Source organism: Ictalurus punctatus, chromosome 21 (genome assembly GCF_001660625.3).
Source record: "Ictalurus punctatus breed USDA103 chromosome 21, Coco_2.0, whole genome shotgun sequence".
Lineage (NCBI taxonomy): Eukaryota > Metazoa > Chordata > Actinopteri > Siluriformes > Ictaluridae > Ictalurus > Ictalurus punctatus.
The window spans coordinates 10,549,473-10,570,432 of NC_030436.2; the positions used below are offsets into that span (position 1 = coordinate 10,549,473).

General features: G+C 39.6%; 3 protein-coding genes across 7 annotated transcripts; 1 reads left to right on the plus strand and 2 right to left on the minus strand.

The window, feature by feature from the left end:
• Positions 1–1,091: 1,091 nt before the first annotated feature.
• phf13 (PHD finger protein 13) lies at positions 1,092–9,870 on the minus strand. The gene is made up of 5 exons (XM_017450809.3): positions 9,722–9,870; positions 8,903–8,993; positions 7,010–7,111; positions 5,341–6,004; positions 1,092–3,680 (listed from the first exon to the last, which is right to left on the minus strand). The coding sequence occupies exons 2-5, from the start codon at positions 8,942–8,944 to the stop codon at positions 3,454–3,456; spliced, it is 1,035 nt and encodes a 344-aa protein (XP_017306298.1). The 5' UTR covers positions 8,945–8,993; positions 9,722–9,870; the 3' UTR covers positions 1,092–3,453.
• A 1,229-nt stretch (positions 9,871–11,099) lies between these two features.
• On the plus strand, positions 11,100–15,626 carry fbxo2 (F-box protein 2). 2 transcript variants are annotated; one of them, XM_017450804.2, is made up of 6 exons: positions 11,100–11,240; positions 13,254–13,324; positions 13,425–13,551; positions 13,648–13,740; positions 13,855–13,993; positions 14,529–15,626. In XM_017450804.2, exons 2-6 carry the CDS (start codon positions 13,288–13,290, stop codon positions 14,661–14,663), a joined length of 531 nt encoding a protein of 176 aa, XP_017306293.1. In that variant the 5' UTR covers positions 11,100–11,240; positions 13,254–13,287; the 3' UTR covers positions 14,664–15,626. The 2 variants fall into 2 exon arrangements, with proteins under 2 accessions (XP_017306293.1, XP_017306294.1); XM_017450805.3 differs by having other exon boundaries at positions 11,138–11,240; positions 13,251–13,324.
• On the minus strand, positions 12,507–20,312 carry svbp (small vasohibin binding protein). Of its 4 annotated transcripts, none has more exons than XM_017450808.3 (4): positions 20,155–20,312; positions 19,529–19,669; positions 18,422–18,527; positions 12,507–14,020 (listed from the first exon to the last, which is right to left on the minus strand). In XM_017450808.3, the coding sequence occupies exons 2-3, from the start codon at positions 19,640–19,642 to the stop codon at positions 18,441–18,443; spliced, it is 201 nt and encodes a 66-aa protein (XP_017306297.1). In that variant the 5' UTR covers positions 19,643–19,669; positions 20,155–20,312; the 3' UTR covers positions 12,507–14,020; positions 18,422–18,440. The 4 variants fall into 4 exon arrangements, with proteins under 4 accessions (XP_017306297.1, XP_017306296.1, XP_017306295.1 ...); XM_017450807.3 differs by having other exon boundaries at positions 12,507–14,023; XM_017450806.3 differs by lacking the exon at positions 12,507–14,020 and having other exon boundaries at positions 15,189–18,527; positions 19,529–19,672.
• Positions 20,313–20,960: the final 648 nt, after the last annotated feature.

Consider the following 20,960-nt stretch of genomic DNA (forward strand, 5'->3'; position numbering starts at 1 on the left):
TCATCTGTATTGTTGGGTCCGGTGTCTCTCATAGATTCTCTATGGGGTTCGGGTCAGGTGAGTCGGCTGGCCAATCAAGCGCAGTAATACCATGGTCAGTAAACCAGTTACTGGTAGTTTTGGCACGGTGGGCAGGTGCCAAGTCCTGCTGGAAAAGGAAATCATTATCTCCATAAAGCTCATGAACAGATGGAAGCATGAAGTGCTCTAAAATCTCCTGGTAGACGCTGCATCGACTCTCGACTTGAGAAAACACAGTGGACCGACACCAGCAGATGACACGGCACTGCAAATCATCACTGACTGTGGAAACTTCACACTGGACTCCAAGCAACTTGGATTCTGTGCCTCTCCACTCTTCCTCCAGACTCTGGGACCTTGATTTCAAAATGAAATATGCAATATTTACTATAATCTGAAAAGAGGACTTTGGACTACTGAGCAACGATCCAGTTCTTTTTAAAGGCTCAGGAAACCTTTGCATGTGTTTTGAGTTAATTATCTGATTAGAGTCTTCTCAGGTTCACATGAGAAGTATTATAAATTCTTTATTCTAATATTTTGAGATACTGGATTTTTGATTGATTTCCATGAACCATAAGCATCAAGATTAAAACAAAACAAAAAAAGGCCTCAAATATTTCACTATGTGTAATGAATCTAGAATATACGAAAGTTCCACTTTTTGAATTAAATTACGGGAAAAAAGTGAACTTTTCCACGTTCTTCTAATTTTTTTTTTTTTTAGATGCACCTGTACACAGAAAACGCCAAGAAAAATACAGGGTGGGGTGAAATACTTTCACAGCACTAATTATAATTCAAACTGAAATAAATAAAAGAAGCCAACCCCACAAACTCACCCAAAAAGCTATTTATATTTTACGTCTGAATATTCTTAATAATTATCTATCTATCTATCTAATATTGTGTGTGTATATATATATATATATATATATATATATATATATATATATATATATATAAATAAATAATGTCTCTCACCCCTGCGGAAAATGTTAGTCAAATAATTAAATAATAAAATAAAATGAATTAATAAAATAAGTCTCCATATCACACACTGATCACCATTAAATTCTCATAAGATCTTTATTTACATCAGTTTCACAGAAACCTTCATTCTCTTCCTCCGTCGCTCGCTCGCGCTCTCTCTCTCTCTCTCTCTCCCCGCCCCAGCGCTCCAAGCCTACCACGGTGAGATCCCTCGATCCCTTCCGAGGACAGCCGTGAACTATCGGTGACATTATATATACACAAACAGAATGCACTGATCGTACAAAACGAATGAAAGGGAAGAAGAAAAGGAAAATGCCACGTTGGGACAAAATCTTTATCAACTGAAAGTGTATAAAAAAGTGAACGCTAACGGAGGGTTCGCGCGATTCTTTCATCCCGAGTTACAGGAAACGAGGGCCTGAGAGAACTAAACAATCTGAATAAATAAATCACTGGAACGTCTGAAATCAAGGATATCTCTGGAGACGTTTCCGCCGGGACGTTACGGGGAGCACCGCTGAGGGAAATGTTCGTACACGTACTGAAGACAGACAGGCTGAGGAAGGAAGAATATATAAAAGTGGTTAATTCTACAGTCTTGTAGAACAGTGAAGGAGCTCTGCGCTGCCTTCGTGTGCGGTTAAAAAGTACCGTAACACGACAGTTCTCGAATCAGTCCTTCTGAATCATAAAAACAAAAGGGATGGGGCGTGTGGGCTGGCTTAAGAAGTTCCAGTGACACACGAACGTCGTCATGAGGACGCATTCGTGCTCCTCATTGATCATAAATACTTTTCAGTCATCGCTGATTGGACTTGTGTCTTTAACCGTCATCTTGTTCCTTGTTTTTCCCCCACACACAACAGAAAAATATTCGGAAAGACTTTGGAAGTGAGTGAGTGAGCAAGGGAAATAAATATGACAGTTCTACGAGCACGTGAAGGCAGTGTTGAGATCCAAAACGGGATAAAGTTATAAAGTGAAGACACTGAGCACCATACCGTGGCAAACTGTCGTCATGTGTGGTATTTAACGAGGAGGAGACAAAAAAAAATCGTTATTTTAAAAAGGACACACAGGGGAAAATAAATATTCGTAAAAATGCCATAGCAAGCATGGAATAGTGCAATAAAAATGTCTCGCTACGGTATTTTGAATAGTTGAACTGACATGAGAAACGGCGAGCAAAATGTGCAGTGATGTGCATTCGACTAAAGCTAGTAGCATCCCAACTCCGACTTGGAAAAAAAACGAAAAAGAAAATGCGATACGGATCAATACGGAAATTCCTACTCGGAAAGAAATTCCTACTTGGAAAGCTAGCTTTCATGGATGCGTCTGTGGCGTGGGGGGGGAGGGGATGGTGGCAGTTTCCTCCTGCTTTGTAGCTCAAAAGTGACGTGATTACGAGTTTCCAAATCAAGTCAAAGAAAAAAAACAAAAATCCCAGCTAGCTAGAATCTAGGAAAATATAAACTGAAAATAACGTGAGTGGAAACGATTAAGTTAAGAAATCTTTGCAAGTTGACGTGGGTTCCAAGTCCATCGTCAGAGAACACGCGAATAAAATATAAAGTCCTTTTGTTTTTGCTTCTGGGCAATAAATGTAGGAGCCACGACAAAAAGTCTCAAATATCACTTGTGTAAAAGGTTCACGATAAAAAATAAAATAAAACAGAACACAACACAGTGTGTCTGTGAAAAAAAAATTCAAAAAAGTTAGCACTGAGCTTTCTGTTAATAAAGTCAAGAACAAAAATCACTGAGGGTGTTTAAACAGGACGTCCCAGATTGGGACAATACGCACACTTGTGTAGCTTTTTTGACACTTAATAAACCTGAAGATCAGCGCTTTGCTGAGGACAAAAAAAAAAAAAAAAAACAACAAAAAACAAATACAAAAACCAGGAATTTCTCTTCGATTATTCACTCAAGGACAGATTCTGCACCGCTATTATTATTATTATTATTATTATTATTATTATTTTCACTATAACTCTATAGACATTTTGGGATTCCAGAAAGTTCCACAACGAAATAAGTCGAACACAACACTCTGAACGAATACGCACGCACTTTTCAAAGCTTTGGGTACAAACGCTCCCTTTTTGAAAAATTAATCAAGACTTAAAAAAAAAACCCCACATAAACAAGTGCAATCCATCGTCCTCGTTCCTGTCGAAAGCGTCTCATAAAAGCCTTCGAGAACATGACATCCGTTTTGAAACCTCTGTAGAATCTTTCCTCTTTAATGCATCGACTAAGGTTATGATTGCCTTACGCAAACAAACAAACAAACAAAAAACAGTTAGGAAGGTGGACGATATATAAAACTGGTGGGGGGCAAAGTTAATAACACAGTCCGAGCCCTTCCTCTTCTGTACTCATCTCCGGTCTCGATCAGAGTTCGTACTCGGGGGAGGGGCACGAGCGACGTCAGTCCAGAAGGTGCTTTCGAGAGCCCATGCGCGAGCGGTTCGAGCGCCGAATGTCAAATTTGGAGTCTTTGCACTGTTGGCAGGTGTACGTCTCCGGGACGTTGGACTTGCGGATTTTGGCGCAGGACAGGTGGATCCAGGTGTTGCACTGGTTGCATTCAATCATCGCCCTTCCGGCGAAGGGCTTCATACAGAAACATGTCACCAGGTCCCACGAGTCATCATCTGTAACCGGAGAACAGATTAGAACGTGATCAAAACATGGCATGTCATGACACCATCATTACACCGTGTGACGCTTCAAGAGGTGAAATAAAACATCATATCATGATCGACGTTGTTTCTACGATCACGATCTACGCATCACGTATAGAAGTTTGCTATTTAGAGGTCGACCGATTTATCGGCTCCGATAACTGATTGCCGGAACTATCCTTTTTTTTTTTTTTGGCTGGCAAAAATCCGCAGCGATAGTTTTCCCTGGTTGCGTGATTTGCGGGAGCAGCTGAGACAGGTCTGCTGTCATTATACAGTACGAGAACGACCTCTAGAGGAAAAATAAAACTTGGCAAATTTTGTTGTGCTATTTGAAGTGTTTTTGATTCGTTTTGGACTTCCATCCATCCATCCATCTTCTACGGCTTACTCCTTTTCAGGGTCACGGGGAACCTGGAGCCTATCCCAGGGAGTATCGGGCACAAGGCGGGGTAAACCCTGGACAGGGCGCCAATCCATCGCAGGGCACAATCACATACACACTCACACATCCATTCATACACTACGGACACTTTAGACACGCCGATCAGCCTACCATGCATGTCTTTGGACTGGGGGAGGAAACCGGAGTACCCGGAGGAAACCCCCGCAGCACGGGAAGAACATGCAAACTCCGCACACACAGGGCCACTTTGGGAATCAAGCCCCTGACCCTGGAGGTGTGAGGCGAACGTGCTAACTTTTGAACCTCTGTGTTTTTATTTGTTATTTGCAGTGTTACTTTTGGGTCAGTTTGGATGTCTATCTTTTATTTTAAAAATAAAATAAAATCAGGACATTTTCATAATAAGGTTCAGCAATACTTTACTTTGTGTGTTATGTTTGCATTCGGTATCGATAGTAAAAACTATCAGTTGATTAATCAGTTATCGGAAGGTATCGGTCGACCTGTGCTAACAATCTCCCCACAAAAAAAACCTGTTTGATACTTTATGTCTAAAACAGTACACAAATTACAACCCCAATTCCAAAAAAGTTGGGACGCTGCGTAAAATATAAATAAAAACAGAACACGACAAATTGCAAGTCTCATAAACCCAGACTTTATTCACAGTAGAATATAGAAAACATATCAAATGTTTAAATTCAGTAAATGTACCATTTTAAGAAAAAAAAAAAAGGTCATTTTGAATTTGATGGCCGTAACATGTCTCAAAAAAGTTAGGACGGGAGCAACAAAAGGCTGGAAAAGTAAATATGGGTTTATGAGACTTGCAAATCGCTGCATTCTGTTTTAATTTACATTTTATACAGCATCCAAACTTTTTTGCAATTAAGGCTGTATTTAACACTGAAAGAAGGATTTTTTTTTTCATTCTGTAAATATTTGAACAATTTTAAAAAGGTATAGAATTTTACTATCAAATCATTACATGACTTGTACTATGGCGTCATGTTTCCCAGCACTAGCAGCTACATCACAGTGTTTTGTTTCATCAAAGTTTAAGATTACGGTAAAGATTGTTTAGTCACAAACGTTGTCTCGGGTCAGAGTTCACGGGTGATTTTACTCAGGACCCTTTACTCAGCCTCGATTCCTTCACGCTCTCTGATAGAAAGCATTCAGGTCGAAAACCCTGACTTTAAGTAATTCTGTCTGTGAACTTGCCTGAGTCGACCATGATGTCCTCGTCGTCGGCAGATCCGTCTTCATCGCGGAACACCACCTGCTTTCCCTGCCGTATCACCGTTCTAGTGCCGGGACATCCCTCCATCTTCATGACCACGGCTTCTCCGTCAGGCAGCGCCAGTTTCTCTCTGCTCTCGGCTCTGGACTCCATTCCCAAGCTGGCCGGGGAATCCCAGCACGCCCGCTCGGCCTCCGGTTCCTTTTTGCAGCCTACAGTGCCGTGAGAGCTGGGACGGTGCGGAGAGCTGCTGCTGGGGTGAGCGCAGTGCTCGGTGTATGAAGGCGGCGTCGAGATGCTGATGTAATCCTCCGGCTCCTCCTTGACGGTGCGACCAAAAGCAGAAAGCTCCACTCTGGTGCCGGGGGGAAATGGCGGGAACATGCCGGACTCGTCGGACTTGACGTTCTCCGTCAGCTTCTTTTTCTTCTTCTTCATTTTGTCAGTCTTCTTGCATCCCTCCAGGAGGAAGTCCGTCGATTTGGGCTGCTTGTGGAGCCTTGGCTCGTCGTTCGCGGGCCTCTTGAAGCCACTGAAGCTCTTGCGGCTTTTGTGCGGAGGCTGATCGGGAGAGGGAAGGCCGTCGCTATCTGCCGTGCTGCCCGTGCTGTTGGGGGGACTCGAGCTGCTCCTGAGCGGCGCCTCCTGCAAGAACGGAGGAGGTTTTATAGAAAAACCAGTTAAACTTCCTCATGGGGAAAGCTGGTTTTAGACTGTGCAATACCAGCATCATCTGGGATTTAATTAAGAAAATTACTACACTCTTCATACATGTGTCAATCAGTGCATATATATATATATATATATATATATATATATATATATATATATATATATATATATATATATATATTTTTTTTTACTAATATAAAATATAATGAAAGTAAATCCTAACAAAAAGTCTCTTTATACATATAAAAAAAATTTGCAGCTCCAAATCCAATCCTTTCCATTTGTTACAGGATCGGATTGAATTCACTCTTTTGTTCCTCTGATATCCGATCCATCCATTTTTTTTTTTGCTAGTATTATTTATTTAGGACTGTAGTTTAATTCAGTCCTTTTTGTGCATCCATAAAAAATTATGCATAAATACTACAAAATACATATACACACACACACACACACACACACACACACACACACACACACACATTATATATATATATATATATATATATATATATATATATATATATATATATATATATATATATATAAAAATGTGTATTTTACAGTATTTATGCATTATTTTTATGGATGCACAAAAAGCATCGAATTAAACCACAGTCCTAAATTAATAATATATATTCTGGTGTGTGTGTGTGTGTGTGTATTGGGTTCTTTTCTGTTTTGGACAAATAGTTGTGTGATAGTAGTAGTTTATATTTGTAACACGCAGTTTGTGGATTTTATTTTAAATAAACAAAAAAAGGGTACTGAAAGTTTGCCCCGCCCCATCCGATTAATAGCTTATTCGATTAATAGCCTAACGATTATGAAAATAATCGTTAGTTGCAGCCCTAGTTCAAACGTCGTTTCTCGGCTGTCGGTGATACAAACCTGGTCCTTTTGCCATGCTGAGAGTTTCTCACACACACACACACACACACACACACACAGAGATTTTAAAATGAACACTCTACTCACCTCCTGTGGATATGGAATATAACCCGCATAGGCCAGGACAAACGTGCAAAACTTGTTGAAATCTTCCACTGTCCGTTTCCTTTTGCATGTTGGACTGTAACCCTGCGTTCAGGACACAATTTATATCGTACAAGTTAGACAAAGAGACGTCAGACAGTGATCACATATCGCGTATTTTCCTGGGCCGACGTAAGGGTGTGTGATATGGTCATGGCAGGAAGCGCCGCGCCGGAGCACACCTCGTCCGAAAACTCATCGGCGACCAGACGTCTCTCATCAAATAACTTTGCAACGGAGAGTTACCGTGAGGTGCTCAGGATTATACATTTTAATTTATTACAGAACAACACGTTGTACTTTTTACCATTTACAGTTACATTTAAACGTTGTGCTTAAACTCCTGTCTCTAAGTCAATTTTTAAAAAAAGCCCTGCCACTTTAGACTCCTTCTACAAATGTTAAATAAATGTCCCTCTTACAGGAAAATGTCTCTGTTTTATCTATCTAATATATATATATATGTATGTTTATTATTAGTGCATCGCACGCAGTACAAGTCTCCATGAATGATCTGTTACTATAGAAACGATAACGTGTGATTTGAAGCTCCACTACTACTACCGCTATAAAAACCTCTCTGACCAATCAGATACGAGGATTCAACAGCACCGCGTCGTACCGTGTAGAATATCGCGAGATTTCACCACCATAACAGCAGCAGCTCCAGTGAGCTAACGGGATTATCAGCAACTTTTTTTCCCCCCTTCCACCCTAGAAAACATTCAGTTTAGACGAAGGAATATGAAAGGTTTAACGTTCGCGAATCACACAGACATGTCAATATTGCTACAAAACAAACAAAGAAAATACGATACGTATTTATATATATTTTAACCTCAGCAATATTAAATAAATACATCGAAACGGTGTCCTTTGCTAATATGGACCACCTGTCACATTAGCAACGCGAGAACGCAGCGTTATAATGATGACACGGCTTTATTTAAGCTTTTTTAAAAACCATAACAGTATTATCCATAACCTGAGCCGATTAAAATTTGTTTGTTAAAATATACTTCGTTATATTAGCACCAAACAGGCAATGCTAGTTCTCGCTAAACCGCGTCACTGACAGCGACCTAGCATACACAACATTTATACATATATATAAATGACACTTTCTCTCGTTTAATACGTTTCCAAAATAATATTAATAAAAAACTACGTCAATATTTACTACATGACAAAGTTTTTTTTATGTTGTCGTGAATCGATGAAAAAGAAAAGCCGCTAACTGGCTAGTCACAAAAAAAACGCGTGATGTTTGTTGTTTATTTGTTATGCTAGCAAGACTCACACTTCGGTTAAAATTTTCTTTTAAATTCCCCCAAAAGAAATACGTACAAGTTATATATATTAATGTTACTTAAATATACTCTGTTGAAACGAGTACAAGTCGTGACACTTTCGTGAAAAGTCGATTTCTTTCCTAGCCTCACCGAACAGCGACTAGCATAAAAAAAACAACCAAAAACTAGCAAACTAGAACTACTAACGCGATTTATGTATTATATATTTATGTATGTATAAATATATATATTTTTTAAAACCCACCTGTACACTGGGTTAATTCTCGACTGACTGACTGACTAACTCACAAGACATATGCCAATTTAACACTTTTAACCAACATTTTAAACATACAACAGTTTTTTTTCCGTGCTAGTTATTACACACAGCTAGCAAACTTCTTTGCTAGGCAGCGTTAAGACAACAATAATAATAATTATTTTAAAAAAACCGCACACACTATCATTTTCACAATAATATCTATGCTTGGAAAGATTACAATGTTTAAAATTATACACACACATATAAAAATATACATCGTACCTGTGAGTCAAAAGCAGCTGTTTTAACGTCGGAGTTGTCCATTTCTATCAAGTGGAGTGGAAATAATGTGAAATTCCGTTCAAATTATGTTCTGCAAAGTTTAAGAGACAATAAATATGTCAGGAGCAGATTAAATTGTTTAATCTGATTAAAACGTTACAGATTAAAAATTATACCAGGAGAGTTCATGGGAGTCAAATGCAGAAGCTAAATCAGGCTAGTTTCCAGAATTATACGTGATTTGTTTGTTGTTTTTTTGCTTAGATTGTCTATATACACGTTAGACATGTCTCATCTGCTATGCAGCTTATTATCATATCTATAACAATACTTATAAACACTTAATTATTAACAGCAAGGCTGTTCGCTAACTAGCCAGATACGTAAATACAGCCATGTTTGCGCTAATCTCTGTCGTTACGGTCATATTAAAGATTTTATGCATTAATGCATATCATCTATCTCGATTTCTGAATAATATATCGAGTTATGACTTGTCTAAAGCCAGCGTGTTAACTTCATCCAGCTGTCCACATCGAAATAGCACTAACGCTAATGCTAACGCCGCTGACAGCTATCAGTAAACAACTTATTATTGTTGTTGTTGTTGTTGTTGTTGACGACACTGCGTTAGTGCAATCGTTGCACTTTAAATAAAGCGTCTTGTGTGAAATAACACCGAGTAAGACCTGTTCAAAGCACTATAAACAAGACGTCAAGTGTAAGCTAGCATGATCAACCTGTCTCGCCGTCTAACTACTCATGGAGTTACAGTCGAGTAAAAGTTAAATTCCTGCTATATGAAGTTGACGTTTGTACCTCAGATCGACGACCCAAGCGATGGCAGACAACCAGTCGATAGGCCGCCGGGTGTAAATTTCCAATTTGACGTGAATTTGGAAGGTCTGATGGGGTGACAGTGAAGTGGCACTAAAAACAAGCATAAAGCTTCAAAAAGCTACAAACACCCCCCCGCCCCCCCAAGCATAGCGGCCAGGCTGCGTCTTCAGAGGGTGCATTCGAGCAGATCCACACGGCAAACTGGTTTGCGCAGGATCCGCATACGAAAGGGATAAAATGCACTCTACAGTATATAACCAGAAGTATTTGTGGACACCTGACTATTACACCTATATGTACATGTTGAACATCCCATTCCAGATTTAGTGCCATTTTACTCGTATAACAAGCTCCACTGTCTCTTCTGGGAAGGCTTTCCGCTAGATTTTTTTTTTTGAGCGTGGCTGTGGGGATTTGTGTTCATTTAGCTACAAGAGCATTAGTAAGGTTGAGATCAGGCACTGGTGTTGATGTGAGGAGGCTCCGGTTCCAGTTCATCCCAAAGGTGTTCAGTGGGGTTGAGGTCAGGGACCTGTGCAGGACGCTCGAGTTCTGGCGCTCCGCTTTTGCCAAACCATGAGCAGCGGTTCAACAGCTCGAAGGTTAAGGCTCTGGGTTGCTGATCAGAAGGTCAGGCCCAGGTTCAAGGCCCAGCACTGCCACTGTTGGATCCTTCAGCAAAGCCCTTAACTCGATCTGCTCCAGGGGAGTTGTAACATGGCTGACCCTGTGCCCTTCCTAACAAGCTGGGGTATGCGAGAAAAAATGACAAATAACAGCGTCTTCTTCTTCAACCATGACTTCATGGAGCTCGCTTTGTGCACAGGTGCATCGTCATGCTGGAACAGTGTTTGGGGCCTTGTAGTTCCAGTGAAGGGAAATTGTAACGCTACAGCGTACAAAGGTGTTCTATACAATTGTGTGCTTCCAACTTTGCAGCAACAGTTTGGGGAAGAACCGCATATGGGTGTGACGGTCAGGTGTCCACATACTTTTGGCTGTAGCGTACTCAGAGGATGTGCTGATTATTTTTACTATAACAGCACGAGACAGAATGTTTTATCCCTTACTTTTCCCGTAATTTGTCATGAGCTGTTTCAACCTTCAAACCAAGAAAATACATTCATGTATACAGACAGCAGATGCATCACTGTCATGGTTGCTCTAAGATTTGTGGAAGTAGAAGAGGAAGCAGGGCTGTAAGTGTTGTATAGAGTTGAGCGCTGCTATCGATTTCCTTTTTTCCTTGCTTCAGCTGTTTAAGGAATGCCGTTAATGCTGAGGTAGGGATTAGTTGTGATGTGTCAAGTACATGCACACGGAGAGAGAAAGAGAGAGGGAGAGGGAAAGAGAGGTTGGGGAGGAGAAACAGATCACATGACATTGTGTTTCTGTCTGGTAGAGGCTGGGGCGTGTGTGTGAGCTCATACACACAGACAAACTGAAGGACAATTGCTGAGTCAGTGTGAGAAGACTCTTCATCTGTTCTTTCCTCTCTGTGAGTAATACGTTTGCATCTTTACCCATTTTTGCCGTGTACATGTTATATGTTTATTTAATGTTATGCCATGTTCATGTTCGTACTAACGTTCAGGTCCATGTCCAGGTTTTATATTACCATGCAGGAAGTATTAGCAGGGCCAGGCTAGTGATTTGAAGCACACAGGGAGGAAAACAAACACACACACACACACACACACAATGGCCATTTATTCACCATGACCAGTGATGCATATGAAGGAGCCATTGTATTGTGTAACCATTTAGATCCTTTTTAAACATTTTAATTTTTTCCCAGACTTGATCACTGATCCTCTTGAAAATAGTGATCTGGTACAATCAAAATCACTGCACGCTAAGTAACATAAACCAGTCCTTTTATTTTACTTCTTACTTCTGGCTTAACTTATGTTTCAAGCATGGTGATGTTAGAGTTCTAGTGGCAAGTTCACACTAGAAGGTGGTTTCTATATATAGCTTCTACAGTTAACTAGTTATACATATATGCACTATGAAAACTGGGTGTTTGATTTGCATGCTCTGCTTCACAATGTTGGTAGATCAAACTGTACTAAAAGTACTAACATACACTCTCCAGAGACACCATCGATTTCTGAAGCTTCCAGGAAAAGCAAAACCCGGAAGAGTTTTTATATTTAAGAAACTTCTACTCAAAAGCTTCACTCGAACAGCGGATCGGTGTCGAGCTCAAGTTTAAAGTGAGCTAAATTCTTGTGCAGATCTGTGTGTACAAAAGGGATATACATATGCAAATATGGGGTAGCGCCACAGTTTGGGAGTAATTCTATGTGAAAGCAAAATGGAAATTCTGAGCTCCACCCCAAATGAGCTCCGAATCGGACCTGGGTGGATGCTAAAGGATGCAGGTCAAGTGTGAAAATGCTGAGAGAGAGAGAGAGAGAGAGAGAGAGAGAGAGAGAGAGAGAGAGAGAGAGAGAGAGAGAGAGAGAGAGAATGAGAGTGAGTGAGTGAAAGAGAGTGTGTGTGTGAGAGAGAGAATAAGTGAATGAATGAATAAATAAACAAACAAATAAATATATAAATGAGAAAAACAGCAACTATTTTGTTGTTGTTCGTTTTTAAATAAAACACTGTTGAGTATGGCCTAATTTTCATAAAGTAAGAAAGAAAAGAAAAATGAAAAAGGAAAGAAAGGAACAATGAAAGAAAATGATAAACAAATGATCAAATATATCAGAGTTAATTATGTGGGTTTTTAAAAAAAAAACAAAAAACTGTCAGATATAACATTTGTTTCTATTAACCATTTCCTAAACAAGAATGATAGAAGTTACAACATAAATAAATAAACAAACTTCACAAATATATTTTACAGAAATACTCATGGATATCAAACAAAAAACAAAGGTTTATCCAAAAATAAAAACATCTGTAAACAAACAAACAAAAACACCAAGTACACTTTTTTAATGGCCTTATTGTTTCCATTAACCAGTTGTTTCTCGTCATATTACATTAAACTGTTATTAATGTTATTAATATTAACAGTCCGTTATTCAGTTGTGTGTCCTTGTCGTTTCTCGGCTCTGGCTCTGTCCTTCACTCGCCTGTTTATTATATTTGTTGACAGGGATTACACGGTGTTTGTCTTTCAACAACACTGTGTTTGTCAAGGTCATTTATATATATATATATATGTATATACATAACAATAGAAACTCTCATTCTGTAATGGTCTCTACTGGTAATTTGTTAGCTTCTATTGGTGGCATGTTACGTCTAGTGGATACCATTAAGGACCTACATCCTTAATACGTCCTACTATGTAATGGAAACCATTTGGTAATGGTTTTAATGGTTAACAGCTGATGGTTTGTAATGGTATTTGTAGTGGAAACCATTAGAATTTTAATCATGTTAGTAGTTCAAACAGAGTTAAATTCATTTCTGGGAAAAAATATCAATACTACTTTATTATACATAATATTGATGTATTCCTCTTTTTTTGCACCATTTGTTTTGTCAGCAGGTTTACTTACAGGGACGTGGTAAATAATACAAAGATGGCAAGAAATCTTCTGAAAAATCCAAACGGAGAAGGTAAAATATATCGATATCTCTGTCGTGTTTCATTTTGTCTGAGTAAAGTTCAACGTCCCGTAGTTTTTCCCATATTGATGCAGTTTCCTCTCGATGGCAGAGATGACGGATTTCTGGGACCTGACGGAGAACGGTGGAACCCAGTGGTGCGTGGAGGACATGCCCGGAGATTGTGGACATGAGTTCAGCAACGAGACTGTAACCAAATTCTTCTCCACCTCCTTTGAGTGAGAGAGAGGGTTCAGTTCAGAGGATTTATAACGTGTATAAGATATGTGTGTGTGTGTGTGTGTGTTAACACCTATCGATGATCACTGTTTCAGACTGTGTCTTAAGAGTCAGACGATTGATCTTGTGGCAGAAGGCTACGCTCCTGATGACTTGGACAGTCAGCCAGCGGTCACAATTGAGGACTGGTAACCAGAGTGTCCTGTTTCAACCTTGCACTACAGCTTAGACATGTTTACTTCTGAGTGCTAGAAGGTAGACAGGGCTTCACACCTTGTTTTTGTCTCTGTGTGTGTGTTTAGGTACTGTAGCCGAACAGACTGTGGCTGTACGTACCAGATATCCGTCTGTCTCCTGGATGAGAATAAGGAGGTGTTGCAGGAGTACAAGCCCGAGATTGTGACCATTGACCCGGACACTGATGACTGCTCATGGAGACAGGTACGAGATCCAAAACCACTTTCCTCCCTGCTGAAAAAAAAACAAACAATAGAAACGCTCATCAGAATTTGTAATGGTTTTAATGGTTATAACGGAAACTGTAATGGTCTCCACTGGTTGTTGCCCTCTATTGGTCTCCACTCCATTTGTTGCCCTCTATTGGTGGCATGTTACATCTAGTGGATACCATTAAGGACCTACGTCCTTAATACGTCCTACTATTGTACTATCATATTATCGTATGTAAATATCACTCGACGCATGTGTTATTTATTAAGTGTGCCTGTAACATGAGACAGAATTTGTTGCCCTCTATTGGTGGCATGTTACATCTAGTGGATACCATTAAGGACCTACGTCCTTAATACGTCCTACTATTGTACTATCATATTATCGTATGTAAATATCACTCGACGCATGTGTTATTTATTAAGGGTGCCTGTAACATGAGACAGAAGGTACAATCCTAACCGAAACGATATCCGGCTGTGTATCACGGTGTCACCATGCGCTGAAATGAACATTCTCTTCGCAGGTGACCCACACGTTTACTGACTACGGCCCGGGTTTGCGCTTCATCTCTTTTGAGCACGGTGGAAAGGACACCAAATACTGGAACGGCTGGTTTGGCGTGAGAGTGACGGGGAGCTCCGTCACGATAGACATCTAGAAGTCTATGGAGAGTCGCGCGGATCCGATAATAGCCTAACCACGATCTGGAGCGTCTAGAACCTACAGTAGAGCAGTGGTTCTCAAAGTGGGGACCGCCCAGGGACCGTGAAGTGAGAGCATAAACCTCAGGCTCCGACTGACACGTGACCAGCACTGTCCTGAATCTGGCATAGATCTACCGGTAATAAAGCAATGGCAATGATGAAGAGAAGGAATGTTTTAAACGTATCAGAGTTAAAACCAGCTCTATTTGAGAAAAAACTTTTTTTTTTTTTTTTAGATAATACTCGATTTATGATTGTTGAACCTTTTCTATTGATGCATTGATCCAAATTGTCCAATCACTTGATTAGTCCCAGGTGTGAAATCCCAGTTTTACAGCAACAGGAAAGAGATAACGAGAATTTAAGACATAAAAGACGACACAGCGATGGAAAACTATTATTAGAACGTAAAATAATAGAAACTGAGATGTAATATAACCAGATACGCTGCTTAAAAAAGTTGTTCTTACTCACAACCACCACTAAAATATGTATTATTCAGCTCCTGTAGTCAGTTGAACTTCGAAATCTAAATGAAAATGTGTTCTGTTTTTGTTGAAAGTTCACAAATAATAATTTAAAACGCTCCTATAAACAGACATTAAACACTAAACCTGTTATTAAAGCGGTCCCTGGATGCACAAAGTTTGAGAACCACTGCTCTAGAGGTTATTAGTAAGATCTATTTGAGTCACTTACTGTGCTTTTAGCATCCTAGATAGAGCGTGAAGCGTATATGCATTGTGCACTGTATAGACTTATTACTGCTGAATGTGTGCATCTACTAACAGCTACCTCTACTCACACTCATACTAGTAATAATAATAAGAATAAAATACTCTGTGAACACACACCAGTCAGGCTGTTCCTGACCGCTCGTAAAAGAACACACAACCAAATAAAAAATGTATGCCATGTTTCCTGTCTACTATTTCTAATTTTAAGTAAGGGAATCGTTTGTCCTTACAGGCAAACATTTTCATGCAGTAGAGTTGAGCGCAAAAGTTTTGACACCCTTTAGACAATTTACTTTAACCGCTGAAACGTTTGGCGTACGAGATGTTCCTTCATTATGACAAAGGGTGCGTCTCGATCAGCTCCCTCTACAGTAGGTGGTGAATTGGTACTGGTAAGGACCCTGGTTCACGACACGTTGGGACACAGATGACGGCAACATGACTATGTACTTGTGATCGTAAAACAGGACCGGTGTCTTTCTGACGTTATACGTCATGTCACGGTACTTCAAGCAGGATCTTAGGCTAGCTAGTGGATTTGTAAAAATCAAGTCGTTAAGACTCAAAGAAACCATATATAGAACGTCAAATAAAGTAAAAAAATCGCTAGCATAAATAATCGTTCGAGAGGCACGATGACGATAACGAGCTACTTATGTTCATAGATTAAATCAGCCGAGAGTTCGTCCACCGTTTTGTTTCGAGCCAAGAGGCTTCAGAAAATATGACACCATTTCCAGTAATAGAACATGGGTTTTTGCGGTGCATTGTGGGATTTTTTTTAGGGAGCCAACGTTTCACTGCACTTAAAGAGAAACAGCTTAAAATGGCCGCCTCCCTGATCAGCGCCCTGACTACCGAACTAGGGAGCTGAATGAGACGCACCCAAGGACTAAAATTATTTTTTTTAAAAATTGTTTAAAATTTTTCTGAACACGAAACACATACTCCATTCAAAACGCAGCAGCTTCAGCAGTTCTTTCCTACCCACTTTTTATGCTTTCTTTCAATGGCACGTCCTTATTTTTGCCTCCTTTATTTGATTTGATCCTTCTTTCTTCTTTACTTTTTCTCTCCCAATTTCACTTTTTACTCGTTCTCTCCCCCCCCTTCCTCTGGTTCTTTCTTTCTTTCTTTTTTAAAGCATTCGTCTTGCCTGTTTCTTTCTTCCTCTCATTATTCATTTTCACATCCTTACAAGGAGACACGAATCTACTTTGTGGGACCCGCCCACATTTCCATTTCAACATCTAGAATTTTTTTGGGGAGGGGTATACAAAGAATTCGAGAATGTTCGAAACCATTTAGGGTGTGCAAACTTTTGCACTGGGTACAAGTCCTGCCAGGAGAGCAATTTATGCGCCTCCTGGTGGTGACCTAGTGGAACAGAAGCAATCTGTCCAAGCAAAGCGAGCCAATGAAAACAGCTGAGACCAAAGCCTTTTGAGAGGGAGCCCTAGTGACCACTGACACCCCGGTGTTTCCTCCTGACAGATGCACGCTTGCGTTATGAAGACGCGTCTCTCCGTGTGACAGCTGAATACATCAAGTGAGCGAAAGCGGGAGGATTAGAGGCCGTGCAGCCTTCATACACAAACTCCACACACTTGCATGAATGAAATAAAACAAGTCTGACTGAAAGCAGGTAAAACTATGTGCAGTGTATTACTTCTTGTTAATAAAATGTGCATTTATTAAATAACATCAGTGGAAATTGGTGAACGCTGTCAACGTCGAGACTCTGTAAAACACAAGTGAAAGCCAGGACACAGCGAGAACTTTTTCCATGCGGTCTCTATAAACTGACGAAAATCTTTAATACATCAAACGAAAACTGGAAATAAGTGAAGCTGTACGATATTATATATATTTATATACATTTATAAAAAATATGTAACAGGTTGATACATAGCTCCATTTGATCCTTCACGCTTTGTGACTGACCCATAACATTAGTATAAATACTGTGAAGGTATGATCATCGACTGAAAGCATAAATCATGTAACATACTGTACACACTGTCCACCTGCTCACTTGTGCAGTCCTCCATTTATCAGCCAATCATGTAGCAGAGGCACAATGCATTAAAATGACGCAGATACACATCAAAAGCTTCAGTGAACGTTCACATCAAACATCAGAATGAAGAAAAAGTCTGATCTCTAAAGTCTGACTTTAACTGTGGCAGGGTTGTCAGTATCAGATGGGCTAGGTTGAGTATTACAGAAACTGCTGATCTCCTGGGATTCACACACACACCAGTCTGTAGAGTTTACACAGAATGGTGCGACAAACAATAAAACACTGTGTGAGTGACGGTTCCATTATTGGAAACGCCTCGCTGATGAGATCGTCTGTCCAGTTTGGGTGACTCTATGCCCAGGATAGCCTCAGATTCATGTTCTTGGCTGACAGGAGAGGAACCTGATGTGGTCTTCTGATGTTGTAGCTCAGCCACATCAAGGTTCGATGTGTTGTGCGTTCTGAGATGCTTTTCTTCTCATCACGCTTGAAAAAAAAAAAAAAAGAGTGATTATTTGAGTTACTATAGACTTCCTGGCAGCTTGAAACCAATCCGGGTATTTCCCTCTGACCCTAAGTCATCGACGAGGCCTTTCAACTCATGGAACCGTCGCTCACTTTGTTTTTTCCCCCGCACCATTCTTTATAAACTCTACAGACTGTTGTGTGTGTGAAAATTCCAGGAAATCAGCAGTTTCTGAAATCCTCACACCAGCCCATCTGGCACCGACAACCACGCCATGGTTAAAGTCACAGAGATCAGACTTCATTCTGACATTTGATGTGAACATTACCTGAAGCTCTGGCCTGCATCTGCATGATTTTATACATCATGCTGCTGCCACACGATTGACTGATATATTATATAACTGATCACTCGATACATCACTCTGCACATGAGGAGAACGGTGTACGATGCCGTAAGGGTTGCAGCTCATCGGTCGGTTTTTACTTTTAAACATGTCACATCTTCATTCCGGCTGCGACTGCATCTGCTGGCAAAACGCCTCAAACTGCTGCTGTTCGACTTCCGTCATGACTTTGTTCAGGGCGTAGATCTGTAACGGTATTGAAAAAGAAAAACACAATGTTTTTTGGTCAATCTTAACACAGCGCACGTGAGGATTCGAAACGTTCACGTAATGTGAAACAAATCCTGCAATTCAACATGTATAATTTTCTGAACATACGTCGGTGTCGCTTCGACCACTCGCTTACGGATGGCTACGATATTCAGAGCACTGTACTGACAATAAAGAAAGAAACAAACAAACAAATAAAGGGAATCAAGACGGCATCCATTTTGTTGACAAAAAATTATTTTGACCTACAAAGTTTTTGGCAAAATTTAAACTCATTCATCTTCAGTAAGCGCTTTATCTCAATCAGATCAATAACTTAATTATAAATGATGAAAATAACAGACAGAACGATAGTCACTGAAACCGATATCGTTTTCTACAAAAACTATTAAGCACTTCACAGTTAAACTCTTTCACACTAAAGTTATTTACGCTGTAAATATAATAAAACACAGTATATTAAGTTTAAAGTATAAACAGAATAAAATCAATCCTAAGAAAAGAATAAAACAGTCAAGTCTCTTTATATGTAAACATATCCAGTTCCAATGTATTTATTTACAGGATTTGATATCTGATACGTTTTCTTCAATATCCGATCCATCCGTTTAGGGCAAAAAAACACCCTCTGTTTAACCAGCGTGCAACAAATAAGGACAAGGAGAAAGATTTTAATATTGCAGTGTGCATTTCTAAAGCAATCCGGCATTCCTAAGACTCAGGAAATGACCGTGTTTTTTGTAAAAATTAAAAAACAGCATCTGAAGGCAGGGAGAATTACTGTAGATTTGTTAGCTAAAATATTATATATATATATATATATATATATATATATGTATATATATATATATATATATATATATATATATATATATATATATATATATATATTAGATTGTTGTGCGTTTTGATCACAACAGTAAAACTGAGTCCAGATTAAAAATAAACACTGGATCTCGAAAGCCGAGTCGTGCCACCTCTGCTCTCTGTCTCTGCTTAAGCTCCTGCTGAGCAGATTTCTGTTTCGCTCGGTCTCCTCGTACAGACGTCTCCTTCTGTTTGGGTTTGTCTTTCCGGCTGCCAGCGTCCATTACCTCAGTGCCTAGGATTAGGAGTTTCTGCTGGAGCAAACAGATCATTATGTTTATCACAGATCATTCGATTATGTACAACTTTATCAGATCAGAGCTATATGACAGCGTGCAACTGATTGTAATTGGACATTACTCAATCAAACACAGAGAATAAATTCCTGTCCTCTGTGTACAGCAGGGAAATGTTCAAACTTCTGCTTATAAAAGAAATCAAAAGAAAGGGTAAAGGCCAATTTATTTACCTGGCTGGATATTCTAACAAATAATACTATTTATCAGCTGTTAGCTAGCTGTTACTACATAAAGACAAGCTTGTAACACAATCATTCATTTACATTTACATTTATTCATTTAGCAGACGCTTTTATCCAAAGCGACTTACAAATGAGAAAATAGATAAATAAATAAAATAGATTAAATAAATACATTTCTATAGAAATGTTAGCAACGCTGCCCATTTTATATTTCCTTAACGTGTTAATTCCCCAAAACAATTCCTTCTTACTCACCAAAATATGCAACTGCAGTGACGTGCAGTTTGCAATAATAAAATACCACTAACAACTAACTACAGGTTATCTGAACATCGCTAACCAAACAAGTAAACAATAGCGCCGTGTTAACCAACTTCCGGTTGTTCCTTCTTCTTCGTTGGTGTCTTGGAAACCAGGCTTTATGGCGCCATAGCGCCAACAAACGGCCTGGAGGAACGTAAAATAAAATAATCTCTCGCTCTCTAGCTCTGTCTCTCGGTGTCTGTCTCTCTCTCTCTGTCTTTGTGTCTCTCTCCCTTTAAGTCACTCTCAATCTGTCTCCCTCTGTCTTTGTGTGTCTCTCTGTGTGTCTCTCTGTCTTTGTATGTCTCTCTCTGTCTTTGTGTGTGTCTCTCTCTTTGTGTCTTCTGCCTCTCTCTGTCTTTGTGTGTCTCTCTGTCTCTCTCTTTTTGTGTCTCTCTCTTTGTCTCTCTCTCATTCTGTGTCTCTCTCTTTCTGTCTTTGTATCTCTCTCTCTTTCTGTGTCTCTCTCTGTCTCTTTTCTCACTTTTTGTGTCTCTCTCTTGCTCTGTGTCTCTCTTGTCACTGCACTGTATTTGTGTTTATTTTTTTACGTCAGGAAAACATACTTTACAGTAAACTTTAAAATGATGTATCTTATCTCACAAGCTGATCTCATTATTTTATTCTCATCTCATTTCAGGCTTGATGATGTTCAGGAGCTGCATTTTGTGATTTTGTCATATCTCTCATGACGGGCTTCAGGAGTGAATCTCTGGTCTACAGAGTAGCATACTTTCATCTTTGTAGTATATAAATAA